The sequence below is a fragment of the Molossus molossus genome, unplaced genomic scaffold, assembly GCF_014108415.1.
Source record: "Molossus molossus isolate mMolMol1 unplaced genomic scaffold, mMolMol1.p scaffold_m16_p_11, whole genome shotgun sequence".
Taxonomy (NCBI): Eukaryota; Metazoa; Chordata; class Mammalia; order Chiroptera; family Molossidae; genus Molossus; species Molossus molossus.
Genome location: NW_023425346.1, coordinates 44,096,326 through 44,122,895, shown reverse-complemented (window position 1 = coordinate 44,122,895; position 26,570 = coordinate 44,096,326). Strand labels below are relative to the sequence as shown.

The 26,570-nt window shown below is 35.4% G+C and overlaps 1 protein-coding gene across 2 annotated transcripts in view; it reads left to right on the top strand.

Moving 5' to 3' along the window:
* KCNH7 (potassium voltage-gated channel subfamily H member 7) overlaps positions 1–26,570 on the top strand; it is a 444,235-nt gene that overhangs the window by 290,950 nt on the left and 126,715 nt on the right. Inside the window, exons 3-5 of one of the 2 annotated variants that reach the window (XM_036254388.1) lie at positions 2,808–2,963; positions 20,587–21,015; positions 26,054–26,074. In XM_036254388.1, coding sequence (XP_036110281.1) covers positions 2,808–2,963; positions 20,587–21,015; positions 26,054–26,074 — 606 coding nt within the window. The remainder of the gene's footprint in view (positions 1–2,807; positions 2,964–20,586; positions 21,016–26,053; positions 26,075–26,570) is intronic. The other variant, XM_036254389.1, reaches the window with a different exon arrangement.

Genomic DNA, 26,570 nt, shown 5'->3' with positions numbered 1-26,570 from the left:
TAAAACTATCATGCTAAGGGAAATCAGTCAAACAAAGAGTCAAGAACTGTATGATTTCACTCATATGGGATATAGAACTGAAAGCAACAAATGAAGAAACAAGATGAACACACAAAAACTCATAGACACAGACAACAATATGGTGGTTACCAGAGACAAAGGGAGTGTGGGGGTGAGTAAAAGGTAAAGGGTGTCAAATGTATGGTGACAGAAAAGATTTGACTCTGGGTGGTAAACACACAATGCAATATACAGATGAGGTATTCTAACATTGTACACTTGAAACCTATATCAATTTATTAACTAATATTGCCCTAATACATTGAATTAAAAATGTGAGAAAAATGAAAGCAATCAAAATACACACTATTACTTGATGAGAACCCTTTCTGAAGTTTCTGCATTTTAAACATACAATACTTTTGAACCCAAACATATCCCTAACCTGTGAGATTTCTGTCATCATGACTAAAAAAATTATTCAAGACCTTGAAGGCATTAGGCTAAATGAAAGAAACCCTACAGACAAAAAAAAAAAATACCATATGATCTTACTTACATGTGGACTCTAACACACAAACAAACAATAACAATAGCAACCAAAAAAAAGCTCATAGACACAAAGAACAGATTGGTGGTTGCCAGGGAAGGGGGTGGGAGAGATGAACAAAATGGGTAAAGGGGGTCAAAAGGTACAAACCTTCAGCTATAAAATAAAAAATAATCAGATGTAATATACGGCATGGTAACTACATAGTTAATAACATTGTATAAAATATTTAAACGTTGTTAAGAGAGCAGATCTTAAAGTCCTCATCACAAGAACAAAAAGAAAAACTATAACTATATGGTGATAGATGTTAACAAGACACTGATAATCATTTCACAATGTATACAGATACTGAATCATTATGTTGTACACTTGAAACTAATATGTTATCCTTCAATTATATCTCAATAAATATTCAGATGATAAAAATATGAGGAAACTGCTTTGAGATTTTCTCAGTTTTAAAAGTCAAACCCAAGAAGGCAATCAGAAGTCAATTGATTTAAAAGAAGTCAGTTTCTTGACTATGTTCTCTAAATATTGGATCTTGGGTTTTCTGTTTAAGGATGGGTGGTAGTAGTTGATTGTACACTGAATCATCCCTTTGTTAATTTCTGGATGAGTCTAATAAATATATCTAATTACCCCCTATAATTTTGTTTATAAAAGAATTTCATCTTTTTGGTCAAAGGGATCAAATTAACACAATAATTTGCTGACAGATTACAAGCCAAATAAAATTATTATAACTTGGGCATTGAGAATTTTGCACAAAAGAGGGAACAATTATCGGAACATATGTGAAACAGAGTCAATAATTTACTACTTTAACTTCCGGTCAAGACGGCAGCATAGGTAAACACAGTATCGCCTCCTCCTACAACCACATCAAAATGACAACTAAACTACAGCACAACCAGCATTCAGAACCGCCTGTATTGAGCTGAATGGAAGTCCTACAACTACGAAATTAAAGCAGCCACATCAAGACTGGTAGGAGGGTTGGAGGCAAGGACAGGCTGGTCACACACCCGTGTGTGGCGGATAAAAATCAGGAGGGACACCTCAGCTGTGAAGGCCCTCCCTCAGGAGTAAGGGGTCCCTGTCCCACACCAGGTGCCCAGGTCAGGACTCCAGTGCCAGGAAGAGAAGTCCCCATAACTTCTGGCTGTAAAAACCAGCGGGAACTGAGGCTCAGGGAGACTGAGGCTGCTAGAGCTGTAGCTTGAAAGGCACCAGAGACATACAGGGAAGAACTGAGCTGTTTGACCTCAGGACGAGGGCTGGAGGGACAGCTTTCTCTTAGACACACGTGCTATTGGGGGCCTTTGTTCCTTTGGTGATCCCTTCCCTGGAGTGGAGATGGCCCCATATCTGGGACTCCATCAACCTGTCTCACACTATTTGCCCCGCCCTGATGATTCCCTGAGGCCCTGCCCCACCCACCTTTTGGGCCCACCCAAGCTGTTTCCAAAGGCTTTACCATATACTAATTATTATAGTGGTAGGTGTGAAAACAAATGAAAATTGATGTTCTGTTTTTCCATAATGTAGTACCCAAATTTGCCTGCGAATACTCTCTGGCAAATTTTGTGTATAGTTAAGTAAATATATATGCAATAAACATGAAATTAAAAATCAAAGTATTTTCTCAAGAAGTACAATTGGTAGGTGCAAAATAGTCATGAGGATATAAAATATAGCATAGGAAATATAGTTAATAGTATTATAGGAAGTATGTATGGTGCCAGGTGGGTTCTAGATTTATCAGAGGATTACTTTGTAAACTACATAATTGTCTAACCATTATGCAATACACCTGAAACTAATATAAAATAGCATTGAATATCAACTGTAATTGGAAAAAATGCCAATGATAAATGACATGTACTGTATAGTTCCATGCATATATCTTTTAAAATAGAAAAGAATGCAGTTGTTTATGGAGTGATAATTAGTATTTAATTATAGTAAAAACTGGAGGGGAATAATGTGTGTGAAGTTAGTGTGGTGACTGCCCTGGGGAAGGAAAATAATTAATGTTGTGCAAATTCATGAAGTGGAGGTTTCACATATAACTATCATTTATTGCAATAAAAGCATCTGCAATAAGAAATAAAATCAAAGTATTTTTAATTTTATTTCAATGATTATTTAAGATAGACAATTTTATAGGGTTTTATTAAAATTTTTATATTAATGATACTTCAAAATGTTGGCATATTGTTAACCTAATGAGCATTTTTCATTTCCTCAGGGTCTACTTTCATTTGCAACACTCACATAATTCCAGTGAAAAACCAAGAGGGTGTGGCCATGATGTTCATCATTAATTTTGAATATGTGACAGATGAGGAAACTGCTGCTTCTCCAGAGAGGGTAAACCCAATATTACCAGTCAAAACTGTCAACCGTAAGTAAAAGTAACATGTACATAATGTTCTTGATATTCTGCTCTTGTAATAATCTTAATACACTCTTCATTTACGTATTTCAGTTCTCAAAATATGTTTGCATTTTAAGTAAAATAATTTTCTATTAAAAAAGCCATAGCTGGTTACACTTTGGTGTCTTAAAGAATCAACCAGCTGCTTTCTAAGCCATTTGACTTATATATACCATAGTAAACTCAACCAGTCTTCTATTGATGGACATTTATGTTGTTTACAAACAATGCCAGAATAAATTGTGCATATATATTTTCATGCATGTATATGTATAGTTTTGGATAAAAGTATCTTCAGGGTAGGTTTTATAAGTGTGATTCCTGAGTCAAAGTGTAAATGCATCTGTAATCTTTTTAGATACTGCCAAACTCCTCTCCTTATAGTTTGAATCATTTTACACTCTTACAAGCAAAGAGTCAGCCTTCTTGATTTTTTGTCACTATACTAGTATAGCATAGGAAATATAGCTAATATTATAGTAAGTATGTATGGTGCCAGGTGGGTTCTAGATTTAGTACCTCAATTAGTTTTAGTTTGCATTTCTATTATTATGAGTGAGGTTCATATATTTAAGCACTATAGACATTTTTTTTCTGTCAACTGTCCATTTCTTGTATACATTTGTTCCCTTTTTTATTCTTTCAAATTTTAGAATAAATTACAAATTACTTCAGCAAATATATATATTTTTAATCTTTTTCCTGATTTTTGTCATGCAAAGGCATTTTTTTTGGAATATGGCTTAATATATCAACCCTTTTCCTTGTTGATTCTGAATCCTTTCTTGAGTTATATTAGAAAAGCTTTAACCATTCCAAGGTTGTAAGTAAATTCATTTTTAATCTAGAACTTGTACGGTTTTATATTTTAGGATCTCTAGTGCGTTCAAGTTTAGCTTGGTTTACAGTGCAAGGCAGCAACTTAATTTATCGTTTTATCAATGGCTGTCACTTTTTATTGATTAGAATATCTATATTTTCACAAGAAATTTGAGATGCCAAATTGTACTTTAGTCTATTTCTCAACTTATTCTGTTCTGTTGTATCCTACTATCTTAGTGAAATTTCTTAGTTTACAGTAGCTTATACATTGATTCTCATGATTTTTTGAAGTATCTTATCATATCAAATAGAGATTGCTTTACATTTTTCTTTCTGATTATTATACATCTAATAGCTTTCTCTTATCTAATTGAACTGGCTATTCCCTCCAACATGTCATTAAAAAGAAGTTGTCATTGAGCATCATGCCTTATTCCAAATCTTTGTGTGTACATTACTAGAATTCCCAATTAACTGAAATGATGGGATGTGAGCTGAGGTGTATGTGTTTTATAATTTTAAGAAAGGTTCCACTGACATATTTATTAAGAATGGGTGCTGAAATTTATGAATTGCCTTAAAGCATCTGTAGTGCTCTATTCCGTTTTTTAATTTGTATGGCAAATTTTGTAAATGAACTTTACTAATATAAAATCATCTTAGCACATCTGAAAAGAACCACATTTGGACATGATGTATTTTATTTTGTAATATGCTCTAAAACTATTTTGTCTAAAATTAATATAGAATATTTGCACTGATACAGGGATTCTTTGATATTTGTGTGTTCAATTTCATCATGTATTGGTATCAATATTATAATTCCTTCAAAAAATAATCTGGAGTTTCTTCTCTCTTTTCTATGCTACAAAACTATTTAAATAGTTTGGATATAATCTAGGTTCAAAAGTTAAGTTAGATTCTTTTGTGAAATGATCTAGGCCTGGTAATTATTTGTGGACTAGATTTTTGACAAATTTCTTTTTTTTTTTTTTCCTCCAGAGATTGGTCTAGTCAAATTATTCAGCTCAACCAGTACTAGTTTTGCTAAATTGTATTTCCTAGAAATTATTCTGTAGACTTTAAAATTTTATTTTAACAGAATTATACAAAGCCATCTTTTATATTTTTAAAGATTTTCTCTGTTTCTTTGGTTATTTCCTTTGTGACATTGATCCGTCCTCTATCTAAAATATTTTATCAGTGTTTTCTTTCCCAATGAAGTAATCTTTATTGGTTTGTTCATTCTTTTCTTTTCTTTTTTTTTTATCCTCACCCGAGGACATTTTTCCATTTTTTGTTCAGATAGAGCGGGAGGGAGAGAGAGGAAGAGAGAGAAAGAGAGAAACATCAATGTGAAGGGACACATCGAGTGGCTGCCACCCACACGACCAACCAGGGCCGGGGACAAACTGCAACCGAGGTACGTGACCTTAGTGGGAACCGAACCCGGGCCTCTCTGTACCGCAGGCCGACGCTTTAACCGCTGAGCCAAACCGGCCAGGGCCATTCTTTTCATTTTAAAACTCACGACTTTTTATTATATTTTTATTTAGTTTTTTATCATTGTAATTTGTTGGCCCTTTTCTATTACATTGGCTTATTTTTATCCTTTCATATTTATATATATATATATATATATATGATCTTAAGGCTTTATATTTTTCTATAAACCTAGCTGTACCCCTATCAATTGAGATATGTAGTATTTTATTATCTTTTGTCTAGAAAATATTTAAATTTTTTCTTTGTTTTTAATTCAAAAATTGTTTTGTATAGAGGCTTTTAATTTTCCAACAGAAAAGATATATTTTTAGGTATTATTTTGTTAGTAATTTCTGGTTTTATCATCTTATAGTTATAAAATAATATTTGTATTATTTGTCTTCTATAATTTAACTAAGGTTTGTTTGTCTTGTAGTTTATTATTTGATCAATTTTCAGAAGTTACCCATGAGAACATGAAAAGAGGTGATATTTGAGAATATTATGTTACAAAAGTTAATATATCTTTTTAAAACTACCTTATTATTATATTGTTTAAATCTATCTTTACTTATTTTCTTTTTCTTTTTTTTATTTAATTATTTATTTATTTTACATATGTCTTAGTTTAAAAGAAGTGCATTAAATTAGGGTATTTCTATTTTTTCTTGTATATCTTCTAATTTTTGTTTTATGAATATTGTTCTGTTATTTATTTCATAGATATTTCCATTTCATAGATATTCATATAAATCATTTTATATTATTTTACAAGTTGGCCTTTACTCCTCTAAGGTGTCTTTTATATTTATTAATTTTCCTTCTAAATTCTACTGTCTTAAATCATGAGTGAGTTTTTCTTTTTCTATATTGCTGTTGTATCTCTGTACCTCCTTTTAGTCTTTCTTTGTTCTAGATGTATTTTTTTATAGGTTGGTCAATTAGGTTTTTCTTCAAAGAGAAAAATACTACTTTTTAAAATTTATAACTAAAATAGCTGTTTATACTAATTGATATAACTAATGTGTTTTGTCTTAATACGTTTTATGTTAACTATATCTTAAATTATCTTATTATACTATATTTTCTCTGCTCTTTTTCACCATGTATATTTTGCTTGTTTTATCCTGTATTGCTTTCATTTTATTTTTTCAGCAACTTTTGTATGTTTCTCTAGTGGCTATATCTTTACTATGAGGAAGAATAAAATTAGGCCCTGGCCGGTTTTGCTCAGCGGTTAGAGCGTCGGCCTGCAGTCCAGAGAGACCAGGTTCAGTTCCCGCTAAGGGCATGTACCTCGGTTGCAGTTTGTTCCCGGCCCTGGTTGGGTTGTGTGGATGGATGTGTCCCTTTCATGTCGATGTTTCTCTCTCTCTCTCTCTCTCTCTCTCTCTCTCTCTCTCTCTCCCTCCCACTTTGTCCGAACAAAAAATGAAAAAACATTAAAAAAAAAAAAAAAGAATAAAATTAGCACTTATTTCTTTTTCTCCCCTTTCCACCATGTTATTCTAGTCAATAATATTATTTTAATGCTCACCTTTGTACTCTTAAGTATACCTGGTCTTTTATCATGCAATTTGTCAGTTTAAATGATATCGATTTAACTGCTGCATATTACCAACAAGACACTCAGTAAGCTTATTTTATGTTTTCTTCTTTCTTCTTCCATTTTGTTTGCTTGTGATATTTTTAGCTTCTCAAATGTGTAATGTTTACATACTTCTCACTTTTGTTATGGTTTTAAATTTCTAAAGAAATGTATTCATTGCTCAACACTAGTGTCTGCAAATATCACTTCTTGGATAAAGTTTGTTCCATTCAGGAAATGTTCATGGGTAAAATATTCTCAGAATTCTTTTGTGTTGAACACTAGTTTCTGTACTCGAAGAACAACTAGGTAGATATTTGTCTCACACTTGATTGTCTCGTGTACCTTATAGATATTGTTCCACTCTTTTCTTGCATCCTATGTTGCTAATCTAAAGTCTGATATCAACCTACCTGACTGTCCTTTGTGATTTTAATATGTTTCCCAGAGTCCCAGAAAAGTTTAAAAATAAACTAATAATAGGAGACTTGAATATTCTTCTTTCAAACCAAGGGAAACTTTTAAAGTCTAAAAAATTGTTATAATCACATGTCCACCTTTGACTATTCTAAGTCAGTTGTCCCAGATACAATATATAAATTCAATTCATCTTTTATTTCAGAAAATGTTGTTATAATTTTAAATATTCATATTATTTTTTGTTTGTTGTTTTTCTTCTTCAGGGATTCAGATAATATATATATTGTACCTACTTTGCCTGTCTTTCTTATCTATCACTTCCTCTCTGGTTCTTTTTTCTCTCTTTATTTCTGTTTTATTTTCTTGGCTTCTCTCATTTCAATCTCTGTTTCTTATGGGTATTTTGTAATGCGGCCTTAAATTTTTAGTTGATTTTCTTTCCTGAATTCAAACCTATCATTTTTTTAGTTCTTGCTTTGCATTTTTTGTTTGTCCAGTTCTTATTGTGTTTTTTAATTTCTGATTTGTAATCTTACTTCATTTCTTTAATTGCTGGTTTAAATAATTTTAAATTTATTTTGGTGTGTGATATATATCTTCTGTTTCATAACTAGATTTTTAGCATACTTTCTTTATAAAATATGTTTTGTTCCCACTTTCTGTTTATTTCTCGTATGATACCTTTGTACGAATATTAGAATTTACTTGTTTATAACTGTTTGTGCAGTATTTTCCTGGACAAGCAATAACATGAAATCTGGTTGGGACCAGGAGGAAGTGGGGGTGAGGGGGTTCTTGCTTGAGTGGCTTTCTTAGTTTTTAGTTCAAAGGCTCATTCATACATTGAAAGCTTATAAATTTGGGTGTTTTGTTTTGTTTTTTGCTTATTCTTTAAAATACATGGCACCAATTTTTTTCTCTGTCTTCTAATTTCTTTTTATATCAGTAAAGTGACCTTATATTCAACTGCTTCCTGTTGTCCTCTCCCCAAAGGACAATTCCACCTTTGAGGTTTCCTCCACTTCAAGAAGTAACGCTTTTCTGAGGCTGCTATCTGGGGTCTCGAAAGTGACTTTTCAAGTTACTTTCTGTTGTCTCTCTAGTAACCAGTGCTCTGTTCATTCAGGTCACTAACCTGCTTTCGGTATTTCTTACTCAGAGAGCAGCCCTATTCCGAGTGTAAACCCTATTTGGATGTCTTCCACCACTCCCAGGAGACTTTCCTGTTCCTCTTTTTCCTTAGTTTCTGCCTGACTCTAGTGCAGTGTGCTGTCCTGAGCCAGTTCTGCTGGATTTGGGCATTTAGTTCCCTGCTTACATGTAAATTCCAGTTTGTAATGTCTCTTTTTCTACTTATTCTTTAGGCATAGTTCATGGGTGTGTTTATTGACTCCCTATCGAGCTCTGTGATTTTTAGGAGGATCCATGAGGAAATTGGAATTTAGGTATCTGTCATTGTCTGTGGGAGGCTGAAAGCCTTATCATAAAACTTTAATATTTAAAAAATATTGTTACACTATATACAATTTCAGATAACAAAATATGTATGTAAAATTTAAAAACCACACTCTCAAAAGCCTATGTTGTAAACCTAAATATAATGCTAAATCGAATGTACACCCGCTGATAACTTTTTACAGTATCAGTTACTTTCCTACGTATGTCTAAGTGACAGTACAATATTCTGTTGGGACAAATGTTTTAGTTAGGATTCCAATTTCTGAATATTTTACTCTGAACAATATCACACTTGGGGAACATTCTCTATCTTCATCATCCATTTGTCAATCTCCCAAGGGACGTATTTAGAAACAAAATTAAAGTACCATAAAAAACTATTGTGGTACCTAAGTCTTATTCTTTAAGTTGATGACTGTTTTGATTTCTTTATGTTTTTCACTAACAAATTTGGTCATCAATGAATGATTCCTGAGAGTATACTTTAGGGTAATGTCAGCCTGTATTTTGGTCATAAATGTCAGTAAGATCATTTGTCTTGGGGGATGCCTGTTATTGTTTCTTCATTATCTTCACAAATTCTTTATTTTTTCTGCAGAATGGTTACCTTGCATGGTTTGTCAAATTGGATGGAAGTATAAAAGGGAAAGTTGTATCAGCAGTATGGCAGAGAGGGGATATTTTTAAATAAATAAGACATTCATTTCAAACTAAACTGCAAATGGAGAATTAAAACCTTGATTGCTTGAATGGGAGATAATCTATACAGTAGCCTTCCAGAATATAATATGTTACATACGCTACTTCATAATGGGATTAAAATGCTGTCTGATGTGTGAGTGATAGCAAATTCAGCAGAGACGGTTTCTTATGTTGTGAACACCGGTGTCCCCACAGGCAGCTGTCAGGCACACAGGGAATCACTGAAGGAGTACAAATATGCAGGTAAAATTGTTTCCAGATCATTACAGGGGCGAGTTATTCACAACCAGTGTATGGGCTTAGATTACACCCTGCTATCATTAAAAGCTCTAAATATCCTTTTACTGGGTGTCACTTTTTGAAGAGATGATTGTTAGATCAGCAGAAAAGGGAGAGACAAATTATGCTTGGTAACATCTGATACCATACAGTTTCTACTTTGTATTATATCTGATCTTTGACAAACTTCTGCTGACTTTTTTCCTTCACGTATAACTTAGTATAACTTATTATAACTATAAAATAACGTTATTGGCTATTTCTAACATTGCTGTTCCTGGTGTGGCCGCTACAATAAACAAACATAAAAGAAATAACAGAAAATTAAATGCCGAGACATCTTCTTTTACAGAAACATCTTACCTTCAAAATATTTCATGTCCTCTCTGAATAAGGAGTGTGTCTGTTCCCCCAAGTGGTGGGGTTTCAATGAGAATAAGAGGGAAAGGCAACTGAGATGTGGGCGTCTGTACATTTCAACGCCTCTTCTGACCTGTAGACAAAACAAAGAAATGCGAAGTGACAACACAAGGAACACAAATGAAAAAGAAGTGAAGTATTAAATTGAGAATATTAAATGAAAGAAAAGGACGTAATGCACAATAAAAAAACGGGACTATGACAGATGGACTGAGTTCTGGAAACCCAGAGACTTATTTATGTGGATGAAATGGTGGGTCATTTTTCAGGACAAATATTTTGTTTCAGGTTTCAGAACTCTATCCAGGGTAAGTGAACAGCTTTCTCTAGGAAGAACCAATTTTTCACAGACTGATTCTTTGTGGATGATATAGGACCAGCCGCATATAGATGACTGTGTCCCTGGAATGAAGCAAGTTGAGTGGAGAGTATTATTTTGATGGGTGTATCCATCAAATTGATAAATAGTATACAACTAAATCAACAAATTCCTATGTAATAAATATATATACCAAGTAAAATGTATAGTTAATTTTTTTTTTTATCTCACTGATGGCTTCTGTAAAAACTTTGCAATCTAAAAACTTAAAATGATACAGACTAAAAAAAAAAAATTGTGATTTTTTTTTAACCAACTAGTTGGAGGTTACATCTAAAGGAGATAATAGCAATAGGAAAACAAGTTCTCTCCCTTTCTTTTTTTGCTCTAATGTATCTGGTGCTATGAAATATTTGTATAACATGGAAAATAGCCAAATTATGTGTTCTGGCTTACACTGTTAATTTCAAAAGTAACTGTTATCAAGTTTAAGAAAATGCTACCTTATTTTAAAAGAAATATTTTTAAGCTTCATTTTAAATTATTCACAAATATATTTGATATTTTATATTTCTTCTTTATAACAAGAATCAAGAATCACCAGTCTGATTCACACACACACACACACAAAGACACACATTTTTAATTTGTTAAAAATTTCTCAAGAGAGAGTGAGAAAACGTATCTTTTTATTTTGTTTGTTAGTTTATGTTGTTTATTAAATTCCAACATAAGTCAGATCATATGGTAATTTGGGTATTTGTTTTTCTCTGACTGGCTTATTTCACTTAGCATAATGCTCTCCATGTCCATCCATACTGTAGCATATGGTAAGAGATCCTTCTTTTTCAAAAAATTAATCCTCACCCAAGGATATGTTTTTATTGTTTTTTCAGAAAGAGAGGAAGGGAGTGAGGGAGAAAAAGAGAGAAACATTAATGTGAGAGAGAAACATCTTATTCATGTCCTGATCAGGGATCAAACCCTCAACCTTTTGGCATATGGGACGACACTCCAACCAACTAAGCCACCTGGCCAAGGCAAGATTTCCTCATTTTTTACAGCTGAGTAATAGTCCACTGAGTAAATGTACTACAACATTTTTTATCCACTCATCTACTGATGGACATTAGGGCTGCTTCTAAATTTTGGCCATTGTAAATAATTCTGCCGTGAACATAGGGGAGCATATATTCTTCTGAATCAGTGATTTGGGTTTCCTAGGATCGATTTTCAGAAGTGGAATCTCTGAGTCATAAGGCGCTTCCATTTTTTGTTTTTTTTTTTTAGGTAACTCCATACCGCTTTCCACAGAGAACCAGCTTAAATTTTAAAAATTATTAAGTTAACAATATGCTTCCAAACAGAAAATGGATTGTTCTGTGTTTTTAATTTGTTCGCTCTAGTTCATGGCAGGTATCCCCAACAATTTGCAAATAGCAAGTACCATTACTTATTTGTAGAATATAGAAATGAACGAATATTATTACATAATTAGGTGTTTTTTCCTACTGAATCAGCATTAGCCAGATTGTCTAAGTCAGTGATTCTCCAAGTGTGAGACCATCAGCTTCGTCTTGCAACATGTTGGAGATACAGGTTCTTGGGCCTTCCATCAGAACGGCTGATACAGAAATACAGAAATTCAACAATCCATGTGCTAACACACTCTTTACATCATTCTGATACTCACTAAATTTGGAAACTACTGGTCTAACTTAATTAATGTTTATAAAAGCTATAAAGATAAAATTTAAGTAAAACTCAATGTAAAAATTTAGTAAAATAAAGTTAAACTTCTGTTTTCTTACTCTCAGTAATTTGCAAAAAGGAACTTATTATTTAATCCTGTTAAGGTGCTATAATTATCTTTCATTATCTTTGAAATGACTAAAATTATACACCCCAAAATCAAAGCAGAATTTTACTTTCATCCTTACTAAAATAAAAGTTTAAATTACTCCAAAAGCTTTGACCGAAGTTGTCGCCACAAACAGAATCACGTTGGTAAGGGAATTATCTAGCTAATTTAAGCCATTAAAAATGCATTTCTATGATTTGGACTCAATATTTTGAATAATTGATACATAAAATATATGTTTTTCTGAATAGCTGCATTACTCCCTCAAATTTGTATCTCAATTTTCAGACCTCACGCTAAGGTACAAAGAAATGTTCTGTATATCTTGTTCCTAAAAGGGCAGTCACTGTGTCTTTATTATTCTCCACTGAGCGGAAAGTCGTCCTTTACTTCAAAGGTGAAGGGCTGCCATACTAATATAGTTTCCCTCTCAACAAGCATTACCTAGAAACAACCTGTTATTCAGATGAATTTAATTAAAGGTTTTACAACGTAGCTGGTGTTTTCCATTAGGTGTTTGGAAGTTTCCTCTTTTTAAAGATAAGTTTACTATAGGAAAAAGAGCCATGGCATGGCTGCTGGTGGAAACCTGGGGCAAGTTCCGTCCTAGGTCACAATCGATTCTATATCACATTGCCCCCTAGGAAGATCTATTTTGGGAAAAATTGTATTTTTGAGATCAAGAAAATTGCTGGGCCCTGGCCGGTTTGGCTCACTGGTTAGAGTGTCAGCCTGAGGTCCGGAGAGACCCGGGTTCAGTTCCCGCTAAGGGCACGTACCTCGGTTGCAGTTTGTCCCCGGCCCTGGTTGGGTCATGCGGGTGGCAGCCACTCGATGTGTCCCTTTCACGTCGATGTTTCTCTCTCTGTCTCTTCCTCTCTCTCCCTCCCACTCTATCTGAACAAAAAATAAAAAAATGTCCTCAGGTGAGGATTAAAAATAATAATAATAATAATTTATAAATAAATAAGTAAAATTGCGGGTAGTTGAAAAAAAAATGTATGCATCATCCCTTCATTAACAATACACCTTAATGATCGCTTACATCAGCATATCCTCACTGGAGTCCTCAAGTGTATGTCATTCAGAAGCTTTTGTTATTTAGCAACCCCCAAATCATAAAACATTTGGGTAACCGGCGTTTGTTCCATTTGTATTTAGAATATTCTATGAAGAAAGTCCCTGTTGATATTACAACTACCCAGTCACCCTGAGTCAGTCTAAGTAAACATGTTATTATTTTCACATAACTTGAATGGATTACTTAACTTTGCATTTGGAAAAGAAAGAATCAACTGAAGAGAAACAAAATAAAAGAGTTTTCGGAAATCATACATCGATTTCTTAAGCGGTTGTCCCATAGACACCTAATGAAGTGTATGTAACACTGATGTGTTTGCTTTCATTCCACGCCCTCCTCACTGAGGGATTACATCCTTTGGAGGCTAAAACAGTCCACCTCCCGCCCTGTCTGCCTTATCTCCCTTCTCCCAAGCCTGTCTTTTCTGCTTCTTTACTCTCATGATGCCCAGCCAGGTTGGAAGCAGTGCCTCGCAGTCATCTGTGAACTTGGTCCAGATGTTCCCTGCGGCTGCAGCCCTGAGATTGCTGTCACACATGCTGCACCTTCCCTGACTAGCACACAGGTGTGCTGTGCACTATCGAGTCAGGCCTCACGTTGCTTCAAGACTCCGGTTTGGTCCTATACTTGCTGCCCTATTGTAAGATCTTGCTTTTTCTCCGCTTTCCCTCGCCCTGGGAAATGTCCCAGGAGTCTGTCTTCCAAGGCATTACTCAGCCCATCTGCTCTTTTAGAGGTCCCATGTCGAGTCAGGTTTACCAGGTCAGTGTACTCCCTGGTGATTTCTGTTGTCACTAATACCAGGACCATACTGGCCACCCTGCTCCATCTGTCGCCCACTAATCAAGTCAGCTAGGTCGGTACTGAGTTAACATGCAGTGGTACTTTTCCCAGGTCTAACTGCTATTTGCTGCCTTCTTTGACAATAGTCTGGGTTGCTCTGCAGCTCGTGAGCAGAATTGCATGCCTCCTTTATAGTTAGCAGTAGGAAAGACTCTTCCTTGCCAGGTACCTCAGTGGAAAAGTTCTCCCTAAAAGCAAAAGGCAGGTGTATCGACTCGCTTCTCTGTTTCTCCCATACAATTTGAAATGCTGATCTCTCTGACTCAGAAATTAAGGTCATGTTTTTCTACACATCCAGAACTATTTGACTGGAGACAAAAGTTTCACAGTGATTTTAAGGATTTCCCATTTAAGTGTGAGATTTTTGAATACCCTAATTTTAGAAAGGGACATCGACATTAATACAACATTTTTTATTCTGTGTGATAATAGCTTCATTTAGATCCTGTTTGTTTTTAGACCAAAAGCTGGCTGTCCTTTGCCTCGGTACTGTACACTGTGCCACTCCGCCAACACCTTCCTCAGGGCTGGGACCATGCTGCTGGAATAACATCGCAGCGGGTACATGGTTCTGCCTGTCACTGGGAATTGTCAGAGGCAGGGAACTGCCTTCCACAACATCATGGCCCTTCCCAGGCCTGGCTGGGACCAGTGACAGCTGTGGTAGGGATACAATGTGCAGACACCCTGGCTTCAGGCTGGCATAACTTGGAAGGGCTATCCAGCTGCAGAGCTCTAGGGGGACTTGCTGAAGCTTCAGCTACATTTGCATAACAGATCACCTTCCTCTGCCCAGGGATGCCTTCCTCCCTTCCTTACAGGTGCGTCACCTGAGGACACCACGGAACGTTTACACAGTCTGTTTTCAGGGATACAGATGAAGATACCTCTCACCACCCTTAATCTCTGTGAGGGGAAGTATCTCCACTCATGGCCTTTATAACATCCTCCGCTCCACTGCCGCCACCGCACACTATTGCCTTCTCCTTACCCCACTGTATTCTCTAATTGGATGACTGCTCCAGTTACGTTTCTGTCCTTTTCAGTCCATAATTCCACTGAGCAGGAACAAGCCAGAGTAAGATGCTTCTCATTTATATTTAACTGGGTTTTAATTTTTAGCTAATCGGAGAGGTTTTAGAAATGATGAGAAATTGAGCCAAGAGAATGATTGGGATTTGTAGTTGTAAGGAAATTCAGTGATTAGGAATATATGGAAGATTTTTCAAAAATACTGCTTTTATGCAAGAAATATTATTGTTTCTAACATTCCCAGGTAGATTCCTAATAGAACAGTTGAAGTAGATTGGCATCCTAGTTTTCTTCCAAACTCTAGTAGATGAGAACCAGCTCTAGGAGGAGAGAAAGAGAGAGAGATGAGAAGGGGGGGGGGGGGAAACGGTTGAGATTGATGAGATCTTCTCAATTTGGGAAAGTTTAGCAAGATCATTTTTTAAAGTCTCATTACCCCAGTAGAGAGGGTAGAAATGTAATCTTTATCATAATATTTTTGCAAGAACTGTGATTAGTGCAAAGATGTAAGCAAAGTATGTCCAAACTGGAAGTAATATTAACAGTCTAATCCTAGGTGGGGGGATTAATGGAAGGGTTTTGGTTTGGGAAAAGGGAGTTTATTATTCAACCTCTGAGATAATAAATGAAATCGTGTGTATGCATTTATCTACATTTGTTTAGAGGACAGAATTATGGTTCTCAGAGGGATATTTATGCTCCAAGAAAACAGCAAATCTTGGGTAAACAGAAGTTAAATCAAGGAAACTACTGTTTTATGCTGACTTTACCCTGATTTCTTATTTGACTGTGGACCAAGTATTTCACATCTTTTCATATTTGATTAAAGTCATGATTCTAGGTTTTTCAAAGAAAAAGCCAATAAAGATATCAATGTCCCTTCTTGGTTGAGAAGTAAAAGGTTCTTAGTTCAATATGACACAGGATACATGAAAATGCACCTTCTAAATTATATTTAACAGCTCCACAAAAGGGACATGTCCAGAGAAGACATTGTCATAGTTATTACTTGTAAGTTTATGTATTTTAGAAACTACATATCTTCTTATATGAAAGTGTTGTATTTAACCAAAATCATATTCATGCAAGTAGTTTATCAGTGTTTTTTTTGTTTTTTATTTTGGATAATGTTTTAAACATGTGTAAAAAAAACTTATTCAGCTGTTCTTATTTTAGATTTATTTAACATTTCAGTAAATAGGCTAACTCATATCTATTTTAGCTCTCCAAGTTAGAACACAAACATAGTAAAACATGGAAACTTAACTTCCAAGGGTGTTTTTCAGTGTTGAGACCCTAACAGGACTAGACTCATTTAGTGTTTATATTTCATGCTCGAAAGTGCCAGCGTCAAGCAAAATTCTCAATATGTATTCTTTCTGGGTGAATGGCAGTTAGACAACTAAATCTGTAATGCAATATAACATGGTCATATTAACCTAGTGATGCAGAAAAAACCATCTGCACCACCTTGTACATGACTAAACTGTAGGAGCAAACGCCTTGTGTCATCACTAAGAATGGCAGTGAATTGTTTTTGAAAGAGGAGAGTAATGCAAGTGATGAAAAATGAACAAAAGTAGACATTGACCTTCAGTCCATTGTAATAAGCTTGCAGAATTGATTTATAAACTGCTTTACTATTCAATTTCATGTGCATTAAAAACTAATCAAATGATTCTGATGCAGTTCACTAATTTTTAACTTGGCAATTTACTTGCGCATATAAAAGTTGTCAGTAGAATTATGTAGGCATGTTTGCAAAACAGTTATTGTGATATACTGTTATTTAATCCTATTTGTACAGATTGATTACTCTCTTCTGCATTTTATTAATCAAGAGTTTAATGTTGAACATACTTGGGGTTTGTCTATGCATTGTGTCATGTCTTTTGCCAGAAAGATAAATTTTATTTCAATTAGATTTGACACTGTTAACTAGTAGTAGTCCACTAGCTTACAAATGAAAGCTATTACAATATTACATTAATTAGTTCTAAAATTTTCTGTAATGGGAATTTTCCATAAAATGCACTAGATGATAAAGAGTTTCAAAACACTTTTGTATATGCTGTATGATCAGAATGGTAGCGATTAATAATAGCTGAAAAAAGATGAAATTTACAATGAGAGTTGTATCAAGTTGATAGTACATGTATACTGTTCACCATTTCCATGAGCTACTGAGTTCAACTCAATCAATCATCTTCGATAAATAGGGGTCAATACAATTTCAGGAGGCTAAGATTCTCTAATTGAGTTGGTTAGATTGATTAAATATTCTAGTTTTCCTACAGTAAAAAATTGAAGCATGTTTTCAGTTTAGCATCTGCTTGTGGGCAAGTATTTACTATGCTGAGGCATCCTGTTGGAGCTGGGGTTTGGTGAGCAAAACAAACGGGTTCTTCCCTTCTGCAGCCTACAGTTCACTAATGGAGAAAAATCTGAAAGTCAACATGTGTAGAACTGGTAAACCGTGGTGAAAATGATAAAGGGGGTGCTAATCCAGTTCCACAGGAAGGGAAAGGTTCCCAAAAGAAATAACTTTGGGGCTACAACCTAAAAGATGTGCTAAGTGGGGAGAGTAAGAAGTATCGAACACAAGGAAGCGCGGAAAGAAGCACAGGCCTTCGAGGGCATTATGGAGTCCATGTGATGGGGCCCGGTGGGCAATGGAGAAAAGATGAGGCCACGGAGTGGAGACTGAGTTGCCTTCATCCCCAAAGCAGGGAATTATTAGGAGCAGGGAAAGATTAAATGATAATCTATATAATCAAAAGTGAATTTTTCTTGGAAGAGAGAACATATTTTTAAAGGATGGACAGTGTGATGTAATGTGGAAAGTAATTAGCCTCTTATTGCAAGAAATCAGGTAAACCTCTAGTGGCTTAGACAAAAGTGATAGCAATGGAGATAAGAGAAGTGAAAACGATTGTTATGAATGACTATCACTGAAAAGATATTCCAGAGGTGAAATGAACACAATTAGGGGACGAATCGGATATGGGAGATGGAGGTGAGGGAGAACAGTAACTAGAAAGACGTTCAAGTCTCAGGCTGATGGGACTAGATGGATGTGATGTCATTCACTGAAAGAAAGGGCTGGGCTTGAAAAGGCAGATCACGATACTGGATTTGCTATCAGGTTTTGAGGTGTCATTAAGAGTTCTAAAGATGTTGTGGAGACCATTAGATATGCAGGTATGCAACTAACAAAAGTGGTCTGGGCTAGAGATATAGATTTATGAATCATTGGATTAAACATGGAATCGAAAATATGTGTGTGCACAAGACCATCCAAATAAAATGCAGAAAGATTTTAAGTATTCTTTTACATTTTAAGACCATCTTTAATGCACTGAGAAAAAGTTCACAGTAAATATATTAAAGATAATGGTGCCTGTGACACTTAGAGACTATAAGAAGGTGACCCAAGACTCTAACTGACTAATAAGAAGGGAACGTGTGATGGTGAAGTGATGGGTGATGTGGACCTAGGGCCCAAGCTGGCAAAGAGATTAGAAACTAGGCATTTTCTTTAGACAGTTCTTAGAAAAGCTTTGAGTTATACAATGTTATTTGGATGGTTTCTCTCATCTTTTCATTTCTCTTAAGGGTAGAAGTTTTACATTATTCATTTTTTTTAATTTATAGAAGAATGAATGCTTGATGTAACAAACAATAGAGATATATAAAGAAGACAGCAATACATTATACTCCCCCACCTCTAAAACCCTTTAACCGATCAACGTTAAAACGTGGGAGTATGTTCCCCAACATCTTTCTCTACTGCTATTCAACTTATATGGACAAATACAGGCTTTTATCATTTTTAATGAAGTAGTATCCTAAACACGTTAAGCTGAAATGCAATTTCAGTTAACACTGTATTTGAATAACCTTCTAATGAAAACATATACATATTCTTGATTTTTAAAGAATATCGTAAGATTTCAAAGTATAATAATTCCATGATTTATTCAACGGTTCTTCATCTAATGGCTATTCAGACTATGTCTAGTTTCTGTGCTCTGTAATATTCTATAAATGGAATTGCTGAATCAAATGACAAGTGTATTTTTTTTTATTTTAATACCTATTGTAAAGTGACTTTCCAAAAATTCTGTAGCAATTTGCAGTCCCAGCAGTGTCAGAAGGCTCGCCAGCATTCTTTGCTAGCGCTAGATGGTACACTGCTTTTTTTTTTAATTTACTGCTAAACTGAAGAGTAAAAATGATATATTCTTGTTTTAATTTGCATTTTTACTACCAGTGAACTATTCTTAGCTAATATTTTAATTTTTATTATCTGCTCTTTAATTTCTATACTTAATTGCCTCTTCTAAGCATTATCCACTCTGAGATATGTATAACATTCCATACCCTATTCTTAGACTTCGGAACCAAAAAATCAGGAGAAAAAGAAAAATCCATATGTTGACCATACATCACTCTCTGAAACCCAAAGTCTTGAAAGACTTCCGAATGGAATGAGAAACATCTCATACACAGCTGACCCCATTCCATCCACACTCAACTGACATTAGTATCTAGAAGAAACCTGCTAGCTAGTTAGGCCAGCTTCTTACTCCCACCTCATTCCCTTGCAGTACAGCAGCCCCACCCCCACCACACACACACACACACACACACACACACACACACCATTGTTTTGTCTGTGTCTGCTCCTTTTACAGGTGGTGCCCCATCCCTTCTTTTTCTTTCTAAACTATGCTCTACCCTTCAAATTTCCTTAAAGAACAGATGTATAGTGGATATATGTTTTTAATTTATTAAAACAAAACAAAACTTCGTGTCCTTCAAATAATGCTTTCATGTCAGCAGATAATATCTATCAAAAACATGGTAAAATTATTTTTACTACTTTCTTACACTTATATGATCATTTGTATTACCTTCAGAGAAGTTTCCTACAATATCTGTAAATCAAGTATTGATTAATAACTCTTTTTTTTTTAAGAGAGAGAGAGAGAGAGAGAAACATCAATGTGAAAGAGACACATCAACTGGCTGCCACCCACACCACCCCAAGTAGAGCCAGGGACAAACTGCAACCGAGATACATGCCCTTAGCGGGAACCGAACTCGGGTCTCTCTGGACCGCAGGCCAACGCTCTAACTGCTGAGCCAAACTGGCCAGGGCAATTAATAACTCTTTTTATATGTCATCTAAATATGAATCCAAAATGTTTGTGTGTTTGTTTGTTTGTTTCAAGGATGTATCCTTTGTCTTGTAAGAATGCTCTTTTCTCTCTTTAGGGAAACTTTTTGGGTTCAAGTTCCCTGGTCTGAGAGTTCTCACTTACAGAAAGCAGTCCTTACCACAAGAAGACCCCGATGTGGTTGTAATTGATTCGTCTAAACACAGTGATGATTCAGTAGCCATGAAGCACTTTAAGTCTCCTACAAAAGAAAGCTGCAGCCCCTCTGAAGCAGATGATACAAAAGCCTTGATACAGCCCAGCCAATGTTCCCCCTTGGTGAATATATCCGGACCTCTTGACCATTCCTCTCCCAAAAGGCAGTGGGACCGGCTCTACCCTGACATGCTGCAGTCCAGTTCCCAGCTGACTCATTCCAGATCAAAGGAAAGCATTTGTAGTATACGGAGGGCTTCTTCAGTCCATGACATAGAAGGATTCACTGTCCACCCCAAGAACATATTTAGAGATCGACATGCCAGTGAAGGTATGTTTGAGTTTCCTTTTTAGTATGAAAACATAAATTAATGGGTAATGAGAGGGAATTTTCATATTCTGTTTCATTGTAACATTACTCTTTATGCCTTAGAGCAGCGATTTTCAACCTTTCCATCTCATGGCACACATAGACTAATTACTACCATTATGTGGTACACCGAAAAATATACTTTTTTGCCAATTTGACAAAAAAATAAAATAGATATTATTTCGATTCATTCACACCAGATGGCTATTATTGTGTTGGCTGTCATCTTTTTTTTTTTTAATCCTCACCTGAAGATATTTTTTCATTGATTTTCAGATAGAATAGGAGGGAAGGACGGAAAGAGAGAGAAACATCAATGTGAGAGAGACACATCAATTGGCTGCCTCCTGCACAACCCCAACCTCAACGAGGTACGTGCCCTTGACTGGAATCGAACTCCCCAACTCTTTGGTCCACAGGCCAACACTCTAATCTCTAAGCCAAACCAGCCAGGGCTGTTGTCATTTTTTTTTATTTGACGATCTAAGGAAAAAGAGGTAGTGCCCCTGACTGCATAGGTATTACATGTTTTAAAAATCCTTGTGACCCAACAGGTGAAAATCGCTGCTTTCAAGGAAGAAATGTGAGTCAAGGCTCACATTAAAAGATGAGTCCCACATTCAGAGTCATTACTTATTTCTTCTTTGAACCCCAGTGAATAATTTGGTTTCTTCTGGCTTCTTTATCTGTGTTTCTGAAATAAACATTTTCTGCCTACTTTGTGGAAGTTTAATGAATTAATGCGTAATATAAGATGTGCTTAGGTCATGACACTGTCATCTCAAGCATAATTAATCTTGTTATATTTAGTATATAGTATAGTATATATATAGTAAGCCCTGGGCAGAAAAAGTAGTGGACTGTCACATGACTATTTAATTGACCAACTCTTTCCAAAGGAAGAGAGGTATGAAATATTACATGTTGAGTGATCAGAAAGCTATGGACTGATTGAGGGCAGGGAGGGGATAGTAGGGGAAGGGGAAAAGCTTAGAGGACAAAGTAAACCCCAAACCCTGAAACTCTTGATCTCAAACAAAACCAATTTGAAAAGCCAAATCAGAATTCACTTATTTCTCCCTGGCATCTTCTTTTTCGTATTCTTATATTACCTGGTAGTGAAAGTATGGATTTATAAAAAGCATTGGCAAAAACTATGCGTTGTTGACACAATCATGAATAACAGTTGTTGAGTATTTACTATGTGAGAGACAACGTAACTGCTTGATACCCATTAATTCTCTTTTAGTTCTCATAGCAGTTAGGCACTGGTAGTAGGCCCCATTTTACAGATGAGAAACCGAGGCTTAGATATGCTGAATAAATAACTGGCTCCAGGTCATAGGGTGTCAGAGCTGACCTTTAAACCTAGAACCCACAGTCAATTCATGTTTTTCTTCCCATCGAACCTTGCTGTAGAAGGGGTCTCTCGAGTCACTGATATTTTTCCCCAGGGGATCTGAGGTTCAGAGGGCCTGTTGCATGGATACACCAGTTTTCTGAATCCTGTACATTTGGGTTCTTAGAGACCCACTGTCCTTTCTGTGACATTCTTTCTTATGACTGCCCATCATCACTCATGCTGCTGGTTTTTAAAACATAAATCAGATTCCGAGGCTCCCGAGTGAAGGGTACTAGGTGCTTTGCCAATCAGTCACAGTTATTTCTTGAAGCCTCATTCTAGCCTCTCCAAGGTTTCTTCCCCTCCTATGTATTCTATTCTATTCCGGAACAAAGCTAATTGCCTTTTTCCAAAAATGTATCACATATTTTCTTGGCTTCAATACTTTGTTCTGCCAGGAATACTCCTCCTAACTTTTTCCCCTAGCCACAAGGACCCACTTCCCTTCAACCCAGAGGAATTAAATGTGTACCTGAGTGTGCAAAGCAGTGCTTACATATATTATAGCATTTAACGCAGTCTACCTTATTCTGCATCGTCCCTGGCAAATATGCAAGTAATTACGTTGCTATGAGCCCCTCCAGCACAAAAGTTCTGGCAGAGTGAGCTCTACAGCCTTAGTAACCAGAAAAATTGCCTGTGTCATGACAGGAACTCAGTAAGTGCTGTTTGAAACTGAGAGGACCATGCTCGTGAAATATGGTCCAAAAACACACACCTCACGAAATGAGTTAGCTGCCCCAGGATGCTCTAAAATTGAAATGAAAACCTTAAGGTCTAATTCTGTATGGAGATCTATATGGAAAGGGCACAGTGAAGTAGAGAAGGCAGAGAGGTGAAAGAAAATGAGTTGGGAGGAAAAAATTTAAAGAGAAGAAAATCAGTATTACTGAAACTGAAGGAACGGCTTCCTATAAGATAGGTTTGAGAAACTGAGTGGTCAAAGGGCGATTAGCACTATTTGAATCTGTAGTCCAAAGAATGTCAAAAGGTATAAGGAAAATTAAAATCAAGGACAATTTGAATATGGATAATCATCTAAGGACCTAAACCATGTAGTAATTGCATGTTCAGTATCTCCTGACCAAATGGCAGCTCTGAAATTTGATCTTTGAGCAAAGAGTAAGATCAGCATAGTAATTGAAATGACCAACCTACGTTTCGGTTGGTTAATCCAATTAGTGTGGCCATTTTTAGAGATTGTGCTGGCTTTTCAGAGATTGGCTTTATTGCCTAGAACCTGAGTTGCAGTATAATGACATTCAGAAACAGTGAATCTGGGTAGTAAGTGATACATAACCAGTGCAGTGTATAGACACAAACTCAGCCTGTGATTTGACAGTGGTGCAGAAGTTAGAGCAGATTTCATGATTTAACTTTATAGTTTTCAATTTTATGTGACCCCCATTTAGTGCACAGTTACTGATATAATTATGGGAAAGGATGATTTAACATTTTTGGATTTCTCAGTGTGGGTTCTATACATGAATGAACATGAATTATTGAGATCATGTTCAATTTTCTTTCCCCATCCAAGTTATGTTATTGTGAAAGAAAATGTATCGCTTTCTTGCAGATGCTACAGTTAATGTCTAATCAATTCAGAGTGCATTTTGTACTTCAGCTTCAGAATAATTTTAGCTGCAAAATAACTGATTAGCCTAGAGGATTATACATCCTAAGACTATATATTTGATATATTTTATTTTAGGAACTGAGACACTGATAAGGGAAGGTGGAAAACTTTTAAGCCTGATTTCAGTTTTATTAATTCATATAAACCGGTTAACAGGTTAAACCCCACATGCACCAGATTTTGAATTCATATTGCTGTCTCCTATTTCAAGAAGAGAAATTTCCTCCTCTATTGGCTATCTTTATAGACCTTTACATCATTTGCAAATCTATGAGTGCATAATATATTACATTATCTTGTCATTTGATCTGTATTATCAAGTTCCTTAGAACTGTACTTCTCAAACCATTTGTGGTAAAGGACCAGAATTTTTTATCTAATCCATCATGAACCCATACATTTGTAAATATCATAAAAATACACTGCTAGAAAAATGAAATTCAAAAAATAGACATACAAAATATAAACCACAATTGTTTTATTATCAGACTGAAAGAGGTACAATTTCTCTGTCAAAGTGGTGTAGACTCGAGGTGCTCACTCTGATACCTGCACTGACAGTCATGGAGGAATGAAGAACAAGCAGACCTCGCTACAACCAGCACAATGGACCCCGTACCCTGCCTTAGAACAGCAAAGCAGCATTAACCATGTACTGGAACTATGCAATAGTCAGTTTTGTTTTTTTTTTTTCACCTGCAAATTTTTATATGTAATTTTCAAGTTTGGGGAGTAGAATTATAATTTTGAAACTCTTGAAAGTACTTGTTATTTTACTAATGATTTTTGGCCCCAGCTTCTAATAGGGATAATTAATTCTATGTAATCAAGTTCTCTTCCACTGTCCTTATTTGCTTATAACGGTTCCTCAAAGTGAGCAGAGAGTCATCATCTAAGGTCATAGTTTCATTTGTACCCAAGGCAATGTCTACACTAGCAATTCAATGTACCACACTATTGAAATTGTTTCCATTGTAAGCTTTGAAAGAATTATAATATATCCCACGATTTTAAATATGCTCCAGTATTAGCAGAGATGGCAGCAAATGCTGAACAGATTTTCCAAATCTTGGATGTATTTGAATGGTTTTGACATGACTTTGTTTTAAGCTTGATTGTTTCAAACTAGTAATGCATATTGTTAGTAACAAATATGTGACATGTCAGATTGCTAATCTCAAAATAAATCAGAAAACACTCCATTCTGAGATTCGAAAGCAGCCCATTTTAATATAAACAAATTTCCTAAATATTCTCAGCACTATACGGAGTGCATTTTGACAAAATAAAATGAAAAACCTTACATTACCTTTGAACAGTCAAATGTTTCACTGATTTCTTACAATTATGTTTGCATAAGAATGACTCTTACTGCACAATTTGGCATTTTCAAAATATATATTAAAGACCATTTATAAGAGGGACAAATAATAAATTTGTGATTAATAAAGCAAGTTGGTTTATAAGGTAAAATGTTGTCTTAGTAATAGTTCTTCCTTATTAACATACTATGTGAAATTATACAAAGAATTATTTAACATACAAAATGTTGTGTAGTCCTTCTTTGTTAAACGATGGTGGAAGCAACACTTGTAATGGCTTCTGACAAGGTTGGAAGTTTTCATCACAGCTGCAAGCAGCTGGGAATGTCTTTCCCCAAACTGTCAAAATTATAATATCTGTAGCTTGGAATCCATTTAAATTAAGTAAGATAAATGTTTCACATATTTTAACATTTATATGTTAAATTTATGTCACATGAATGCTTACGACAGCAGATATTTCTAGCATATATATTTTACTTGGTTGAATCGTACAAAATGTTAATTTCAAAGATGAATGTTCAAGCATTACATTCTATTTTCTCTGGTTGTTTTTTACAGAGGTATTTCAGTGTATATAACATAATTTTAGTCTTTTTATATTTCTCTCTTTTTTTCATCCTTATGTGTTCAAAACAGACAATGGTCGCAATATCAAAGGTAAAGTACAAACTGAAATTTTAACATCTGATGCTCAAAGTGCCCCTTTACTTGGCATGTTAAGTCGCCTGCTGTATGCCCTGTTCAATGCAACATCATGCTGCCCTTAGCTAGTCCAAGCGCCTGGTGGAGACATCATGGCTTGATTTGGTTGGAGACCTTGTTCCTTTCTCAGTCGTGTTATGAATTTTTTCCTGCAAGAATGGTTAGCCTAGGTTGACAGTGGACACTTCCTAAATATTTGAATCATTTGGAAAGACACAAATATCAAGCTAAATATATTTCAGTGTAAGAGAAGCACATAAGCCTATTTCAGCCACACACACACAAAAAAATTATTTTTGAGTTCAAGATTAAATAAAATAAACAAAGTACTATAAGACAGCATCACTTCACTTGTTCCTCTTTTGTTTCCTTAAAACTAGTTTCACGTTCCTGGATGGCAGGGGGTATGGTTTTAAGCTTACCGTGGTAGTCGAGTGTACATGCATGACTG